Genomic DNA, 9,148 nt, shown 5'->3' on the forward strand with positions numbered 1-9,148 from the left:
AAGCCCGTCACAGCTATTCCTTATGTTTTATTCCTTCCTTAGTTGCCTTGGCATCGTAAAGCCAAACTGCTTTCTGCTCTGTGTTCGAAGCAGAGTTAACTCTTGACAGATGCCGCCTGGCCTGTTGAGTGTTCTGCATTTTTACTTAAATTTTCTAATCTGGAATCGCTGAACGTCATGCAGAGCTAGGCTGCAACACCCGCTGCGGACGTCGCTCGCCCTCTGTCGACGTGCAAACTGCATTTGGCGAGCGCCGTCACTGGGGAGGAGTCTGCTGGCGCTATATGTGACGGCTTCATCGTGCGACCTTGTGCGCTAGGATGGCTGCGGGTCGCTTACCGTCCGGTGTGCTCAGCTTTAAAGAGGTAAGCGAACCTCTGCTTCCTGGCTCCGTTATGGGCTGACGCTGCCTGCAACCGCAGCGGCTGTTGCGGGTCCTCGGGTTGCTCGCTGACTGCAGCTTGTTGGAGTTGAGAATCGGCCGTTTGCAAGTTTTTCCTCATATGTACTCATTAATTTGAGACGATGGGTATCATGGTACAAAGTTAAATCAGGGAAATGTCTCCCTTTTCTTTGTATCTTAACCCCTGGCATCCGTTTTTTTAATCGCTCGCCTACTGTTGGTGACTGATCCAGTCAGTGGGATGAGTTGCAGTGTAACATGGGGTCAAATCGAAAAGGGTTAAGAATACAGGACCGAAGGTGTTATATTCGAATGTACACAGTAAAAGGGATAAGGTAAATGATCTAATAGCGCAGTTGGAGATTGGTAGGTGTGACATTCTGGGCAGCACTGAGTTGTGGCTGAAGGAAGATCATAGTTGGGAGCTTAACATCCTTGTATTGAAAGCGCAGGCAAGTAGGCAGAGGGGGTAGAGTGGCTTTGTTGGTAAAAGTGAAATCAAATCCTTAGAAAGGGTGCTAGGATTGGAAAGTGTGGATTCCTTGTGGGTAGAGTTAAGAAACTGTAAGGGTAAAAAGACCCAGATGGGAGTTATATACAGGCCTCTAAACAGTAGCCAGGATATTGCCTACAAATTTTAATGGGGCTTAGAAAATGCATGTCATGGAAGATTTCAATATGCAGGTAGATAAGAAAAATCAGGTTGGTGCTGGATTCCAAGAGAGAGAGTTTGTAGAATGCCTATCAGATGGCCTGGAGCCCACTAGAGGTAAGACTATTCTGGATTGGTGTTGTATAATGAATTGGATTTGATTAGAAAGCTTAAGGTAAAGGAACCCTTAGGAGACAATGATCATGCGATAGACTTCACTCTGAAATTTGAGAGGGTGAAGCTATATATATAGGGTGCCTAAGACTTCTCTACAAACCGTAGTAATGTTATGTATTACACTACTGCTGTCACAAAAAAAAACAAATTTCAGGACAAATGCGAGTGATGATAAACCTGATTCTGATACTGGTCTCTATTGTGGGCTGCGAGTAGGAAGGAGGCAGATAGAAGGGAATTATGGTTGGGAAGAGGGGGAGGGAGCAGGAAGCACAAAAAAGACATTCTGTAATCATTAATAAACCAGTTGTTTGGGATCAAATGACCTTGCCTGGCATCTCAGGGCTGGATGTGTCTGTACCTGCACTGTTCCCTACCCCTGACACTCCTTTCCTGCCACCTATCCCACATCCCATCCGTGGCGGTCCATCCCCGTCGTTTCCAACATCCTTTACTCCTGTCAGATTTATAAATTCGCCCTCTGCTCAATGCTCACAGAACAAGTACTGTGAAAAAGTCTTTGGCACCCTAGCTATATGTATGTGCTTAAGATTTATGCACAGTACGTTTAAAGAGTAAAAGACGGGCAAGGGTAGATACTGGACTACTGAAAATGATGTTGGAGTGGTAGTAATGGGGGACAAGGAAACGGTGGAGAAACTAAATCAGTATTTTGCACCCGTCTTCACTGTGGAAAACACCAGCAGTATGCCTGAAGTTTGCGAGTGTTGGGGCAGAGTGAGTCCAATTCCACGTGGAGTGCTGCATAGGTACGTTCCAATGAGATGGAAAGGATGGTAGGGTACAGGAACCATGGTGTACAAAGACTTGTAAATCTAGTCAAAAAGAAAAGCTTACAAAAGTTTCAAAAAACTAGGTAATGATAGAGATCTAGAAGATTATCAGGCTAGCAGAAAGGAGTTTAAGAATGAAATTAGGAGAGCCAGAAGGGGCCATGAGAAGGCCTTGGCGGAAAGGATTAAGGAAAACCCCAAGTCATTCTACAAGAATGTGAAGAGCAAGAGGATAAAATGTGAGAGAATAGGACCAATCAAGTGTGACAGTGGAAAAGTGTGTATGGAACCGAAGGTACTTAATGAATACTTTGCTTCAGTATTCACTATGGAGAGCGAAGACTGCATTTTGATCACTGGGGTATCGCTGTGTTGCTGCAGAGGGAAAGGCCTGCCATTGTGCTGGGAGAATATTACCCAGGTTTTCTATGTTTTAAATTCCAGAAAGATAGTGGCGTGTTTGAATGCAGCAGCCTCTCGGGGATCAACTAAAAATGCACGTACCTTTTTAAAATCTGTTCTTTATAATCGTAAGGCTCCAAGATCAACTGGTACAGCAGATCTACCGCATCGATGATCTGTTCGTTGTTCGGAGCCGCCAGCTGGGGTGTCAAAGGAGCCAGCGTTCGGCTGTGTGAAGGGGAAGCCGGTGTTCGGCCGGGAGTAGGAGAGGCCAGGGGGCGGCCGGGAGTACAAGAGGCTGGGGGGCAGCCGGGAGTAGGAGAGGCTGGCGTTCGGCTGTGTGAAGGGGAAGCTGGTGTTCGGCCGGGAGTAGGAGAGGCCGGGGGGCGGCCGGGAGTAGGAGAGGCCGGGGGGCGGCCGGGAGTAGGAGAGGCCGGGGGGCAGCCGGGAGTAGGAGAGGCCGGCGTTCGGCCAGGAATAGGAGAGGCCGGCGTTGGGCTGTGTGAAGGAGAAGCCGGTGTTCGGCTGGGAGTAGGAGTAGCTAGCCATTATCTCTTACTCAGTCTTTGTTTTTCCCCATCACTGACGTCCTCTTTGTTGTCTTCATCTCCCCTAGTTCTCTGCAAATAAAATTTATAATTTTTCTCAATTCTAGTGCAAGGCTATCTATCTAAAAGTCAACTATTTCTCTGAGCATGTTCGCTGCCTGATCTGTTGAGTATTTCTGCCATTCTGTTCTTCCACCTCCAATCACCTCTTCAGTCCACACCAAGAAGACATTGCAAATGACATGCAAAATAAAAACTTCCCTTACTCCAGCAAAACATGAAATGAATCTGAGAAGGAAATTGATCGAGTAAACTCTGCCATTTCATCACAGCTGATCCACTTGCCCTCTCAAGCCCATTCTCCTGCCTTCTCCCTGTAACCTTTCAGACCCTGATTAATCAAGAACCTACCAACCTCCAACATAAATACACCGAATGACCAGGCCTCCACAGCTGCCTGTGGCAATGGAATCCGCAGACTTACCACCCTCTGGCTAAAGACATTCCTCCTCATCTCCATTCAAAATAGATGTCCCCCTATTCTGAGGCTGTGTCTTCCATTCCTAGACTCTCCCATTAAATGAAACATCCTCTTCACATACATCTTTCAACATTTGATAAGTTTCAATGAGATGGTCGTTGGCAAGGAGAGGGTCGTAGAAGCGTGTTGATCCCAAATAATGTGTCGAAGAAAGGTAAATAGGAGACAAGCAAGAAGAAACTTAGTGCTAGAATGGAGCTGACAACTGGAGAAATTGCTGAAATTGTAAAAACAAATGATAAATGAAACTACTCAGCAGGTCAGGCAGCAAATGTAGAGAAGTTTCGTTGTTTCTGTTTCTTGCTTGTTGAAGACCTTTTATAATAGAACTAGCTAATTTTGAAAACTAAAGCTGATTATCTGAAATTTTCTGAGTTTGTTATGTTTTGAAGGCTCTCGTCAGAAGGTGAGGTGCCACTCTGTTGAGCTTAATTTTGGGTTCATTGGAATAGTGTGAGGGGTCAAAGTGGGATTGAGAATTCACGAGTCAAGTAGCTGAAATGTATCCTTGTGATTGAAGGGAAAATGCATTCGGTCAAGCTGTCATCTCACCTGAATTCATTTTGACTTTGTAGAGGTCACCATGCAGTACATATTGCCACATGTTAAGTTGAAGGGGTGGAAGTGACTTGCTGCTTTGCCTATAAGGTAAGATGTATAAGGACAGGTGTTGCAGTTCCAGAGCTTTCATGGGAACAGTAGATGTTGTTGGAGATGGAAGAGTGAATCGAAGAATCAAGAAGGGAACAGCTCTTCAGTAATCCTGCCTTAGCAAACAAGATGAAATATGTGCTTGCCATTTTGTTTTGGTTCTATATGCAGACCTTGATGTCTTATGCAAACTATTTGTTTTCCAGTTCATGCACCGTAGAAACGTCCTGGATTTATACCGGAAGATTTTAAAAGCCATTAATCAAATTCCAGATGAAGGAGATAAGCAGTACCTTAAAAACTGGGCTAGAGAAGAATTCAAACAGAACAAAAATGCTACAAATCAAGTAAGCCTCATGCTTCCTTATTTTTTGAGTCTAGGATCTAAGGTACAATTGCTGAAGTCAGAATAACACAGACATTTATTAAATAGGACTGTACATCAAACATGAGAACACAAGAGACTACAGTAGCTGCAATCTGGAAGTCAAAGGGCACTGAACCACAAACGACTTGTAAGCCTGGGTTTATAGTACTGGAATGTAATGTTTTAGTTATTTGTGTTTCTCTGTTTTAGGGAGAGAAAATATTCCAATGATAAATATTTTATCAATCAGTTTTCAAAATGCACTTAAAAGACATGATTTTTAAAGTTCTATGTTTATTTATAAAATGGCAATGTTATAAATATATGCAAGTCTCATTTTATGTGTAACAGTAAGAAATTTTTGATTACGAAAGAGAAATAAAAATTTTTTGTTTTTCATTCTTGAGGTAACTTAGCACGTAATGCTGGTCAATCATCCTGCAAAATCCATTAAACTTTCATGGACCTCATGCTATGTCTGAACTGTGGCCAAGTAATTAAATTAACTAGCTTATTCCTTTTAAATGACCTCTGCCATAGTTTGATGGAGATTTATATTTAGTTAAATACATATTGTGATTGATCTTTATTATCCTTTTAAGCTTTTAGTTGTTTATTTCCCTAAAATAATCCTCCCTTTAGACATCTGCAACCCCTCATACTTCAAACAAAATCTAGACCCTTCAGACTTCCATGTGGCCATAATTTGAACTTTATTGCTAAAAGTTAAAATCACCCTTTTGATTCTTCTGGAACATTTGTTCAGGTAGTTTATTACCTTGGCAGCATGTCTGTAATTCTGAGTGTTTTGGGTTCAGTTGTTAATTAGGCAAATAAGATAGACTGACGCTCAAGTACAGTACGGTGGGTATATTATATTGACAGAGGTGCCATCCTTTAGCAGGAACATTAAGATGTGGTTTCCTTCAAGCAGATATTAAAAAATGCCCAGATGAATATTTATCCCTTTCTAACACCAAAATATACCTGTATCTTTCTTTTTAAACAATTATAACTGTTTTATTTGTCTGCCTAACAGTGATAGCACTTGGAACGAAATTCACTGGTTATATGGTGTTATTGCTGCGTAATGTTGTGTCAGGTAGGTGCGTGGTGGTGTGTGTGATTTTGTCACAAGAGCCTGTTGGCCATTGGCTAGTCCTGTTCACTGGTTCCTGGATGAGACAGATGGCAGGGAAGCTGCGGTGCCAATGTTGTGAATGATAATTGAACTTCAACTACGAGGGTGATTGATAAGTTCGTGGCCTAAGGTAGAAGGAGTCAATTTTGGCAAACCGAGCACGTTTATTTTTCCTACATTTACACACTTAGTCCAGCAGTTGTGGAGCATACGGATCCCTTCTTTGTAGAAGTCGGCGTCTTGGACCTCCAGAAAGTGGTCCACAGCAGGGTGATTGATAAGTTCATGGCCTAAGGTAGAAGGAAACGAGTTATTAACTTCAAACTTTCTGCATTTTCACTCGAAGAGTTGAACTGCACATGCATGTAACAAGAGCTGTATAACTCATCTCCTTCTACCCAAAGGCCACAAACTTATCAGTCACCCCTAAAGGCCACAAACTTATCAGTCACCCCTGCTGTGGACCACCTAGAGGTCCAAGACACTCTCGTTACATGCACGTGCAGTTCAACTCTTTGAGTGATAATGCAGAAAGTTTGAAGTTAATAACTCATTTCCTTCTACCTTAGGCCACAAATTTATCAATCATCCCTGCGCTACAAAGAAGGGATCTGTATGCTCCACGACTGCTGGACTAAGTATGTAAATGTAGGAGGGGACTATGTTGAAAAATAAATGTGCTAATTTTCTAAAATTGACCCCTTCTACCTTAGGCCAGGAACTTATCAATCACCCCTCGTATTTTCTTACGTCTAAGAGGGCCATTTTGCTGATCAAGTTTCTGCTGGCAAACAGGGTCAATCTCATTCTTCCACTAATTTTCTCTGTAAGTGAATTTGCAAATTCTGCACAGTCAGCACCAAAGATCAAGATTGAACCCAGATCTCTGGGGCTGTGAGACATTTTGCATGACTGTATACTGCAGATTTCTTCTGAATGGATGACATTTCCTAAAACCTGCTTTGATGATATCTGTAAAGGATGACATTTATTTAATTCTTGTCAATTTGTGTACTAAATGTTGTTTGGTTTTTCATCATTAAGGATACAATACGGATGATGCTGACCCATGGAAATCTACAACTGCAGGAGCTGGAGAAAATGCTTCGATTAGCAAAATGAAAGAAAGAACTTTAAAATGACAAATGAAATTTTACATTACTCGTCATTCTCTTCAAGCCTGTTAAAACAACCATTTCAAATGGCTTGTGATCATTCCGCTGGATGTGGAATTTTATACTCTCTGGAACATATACTTTGCAAGACTTTGAGACAAATATATGAAGAAACTATACAAGACTGATTTTTAGAGGTTTCACTCTGTTTGCATTGAAAATGGATGTTATTCAACAACCTTTTGATCAGAGCCACCTACAGATATTTATTAGGAAGGAAATTTTACTAAATTATTCAGAGGGCTGTGTATTAACACATTGGTCTTTGGACTGAATGGAAAATTAACACTAGTAAATGACTGCACAAATCTGGGCTGTTGTGCTAGGTAGTATTTACAAGCAGCAAAACAGAATGATGTGTTTGAGGTATACCTTCTGTGCAAAATGCATGGATTCTAAAGGGATTATTTCTGTGCAACCTTCATTAGGTTTCTGTTTTTATTGTCTCTTGAACATAAAAAGTGCAAAGTTGAAAATATTATTGTACCGAGTGTTTTAATTTTAAGTGGATACATTATTTGATTTCTCCAGCCATGGCTTTTGTGCATTCTGTAGCATGTGTGTAATTATATAGTCCTGCATCTGAATTGTCTTATGTCTCCAGCTAAAGGGGAGCTATGGTTTTTCATATTGTGAAATCATTACACAAATGTATCAGGTCCTTGTATGTGCAAAGAAGTTCAGGACTTACTTCAGATTTCAGGGTAATTCATCTTTGAAGTTTGGTTCATAGATGTTAAGGGCCTTGCAAATGTCATGATGGTCCAGTAAGGTTTGATCTTCACCACTTGCAATGTGGAGGGATATTGTTGTCTCACACTAGTTTGTGGCTCCTGTTTTAACTTATTTAAGAGATGGTGCAGGTTTACATCGGAGGTGCTTGGGTTGTTCTGGCTTTTAGAAATAGCTTCCTTATAGTTTTATTTTCTAACTAACAAAGATCGCTTTCAGATAATTAAAGGGAAGTTGAAAAGTGGACCACCGATTTATGCTGATTCAATAGCCATGGACTAGAGGCTACCTAGATACATTGTGAGATCACAGACGATCAGAATTTTAGTGAAGCTCGCCACAAGAGCTGCACTGTTGCCTCATTTAGCTTATCCACTCTGCTTTGTTCCTGCTCCCGTAGTATTCCAATTCCATTCACACACTCAGGTTGAGGCCTATCCTGTGGGGCCTCCTTCCTGATTCTGTGACCGACGATCTTTTCCTCAGATCTGCTATTAATACTAGGTTTCATCAAGAACAGTACCCAAGTTGGCTCCATCGAGGGAGATGTCTTCCTTTTTCAAAGAAAGAGGCTTCCTTTCCTCCACCATCCTCAACTGCATCTCTTCATTTCACCAGTGTCTGCTCTTACCCCATCCAACTGCCATGCTACCTTGTCCTCACCTACCACCCCACCAGCCTCCACATCCAGCACATAATTCTCCGAAACTTTCGTCACCTCCAACTGGATCCCACTACCAAACACATCTACCCCCCCGACTTCTTTCCGCAGAGATCGCTCCCTACTTGACTCCCTTGTCCATTTGTCCCTCCCCACTGATCTCCCTCCTGGTGAGCACCTGTCCTTGCAAGCAGAACAAGTGTTACACCTGCCCGTGCACCTCCTCCCTCACTACCATTCAGGGCCCCAAACAGTCCTTCCAAGTGAGGTGACACTTCACCTGTGCGTCCCCTTTCCCTTTCCCTTTCTCATGTTATCTTCTTGCCCGCCCATCACCTCCCTCTGGTGCTTCTTCCCTGCTTTCTTCTTTCTTCCTCTTTCCATGGCCTTCTGTCTCTTTCACCAATCAACTTCCTAGCTCTTTGCTTCATCCTTCCCCCTCCAAGTTTCACCTATTGCCTGGTGTTTCTCTCTCCCCTCCCTCCACCTTTCAAATCTACTCCTTAGCTTTTTTTCTCCAGTACTGCTGAAGGGTTTTGACCCAAAACATTGACTACTTTTTGTCCATAGATGCTGCCTGGCCTGCTGAGTTCCTCCAGCATTTTGTGTCTGTTGCTCAGATTTCCAGCATCTGCAGATTTTCTCTTGTTGGAAAATTCCAGTCAAGCCTGCAATATTGGGAGAGTTGTGGCAATGCCAGACATCCCACCCTGCAAAAACTCATTTCAGGGAGGTAGCACCACGGCAACCCCATATCACCCCCCCCCCCCCACAGTCTATGTAATACTTTGTTTAGTGATTTTGTCTAATCTGTAAACCAAGTTGGGTATACGCAGAAAGTGTGACATTAAAATATGTACTTATATTATCATGTTTATTCTGTTAAAACTTTAAGCAAGTCTAC

The 9,148-nt window shown here is 42.5% G+C and overlaps 1 protein-coding gene across 1 annotated transcript; it reads left to right on the forward strand.

Annotated features, from left to right (window-relative positions):
• The first annotated feature begins 270 nt into the window (after positions 1 to 270).
• lyrm2 (LYR motif containing 2) lies at positions 271 to 7,360 on the forward strand. The gene is made up of 3 exons (XM_072249926.1): positions 271 to 365; positions 4,375 to 4,515; positions 6,721 to 7,360. Exons 1-3 carry the CDS (start codon positions 321 to 323, stop codon positions 6,796 to 6,798), a joined length of 264 nt encoding a protein of 87 aa, XP_072106027.1. The 5' UTR covers positions 271 to 320; the 3' UTR covers positions 6,799 to 7,360.
• Positions 7,361 to 9,148: the final 1,788 nt, after the last annotated feature.

The sequence above is a fragment of the Mobula birostris genome, chromosome 2, assembly GCF_030028105.1.
Source record: "Mobula birostris isolate sMobBir1 chromosome 2, sMobBir1.hap1, whole genome shotgun sequence".
Lineage (NCBI taxonomy): Eukaryota > Metazoa > Chordata > Chondrichthyes > Myliobatiformes > Myliobatidae > Mobula > Mobula birostris.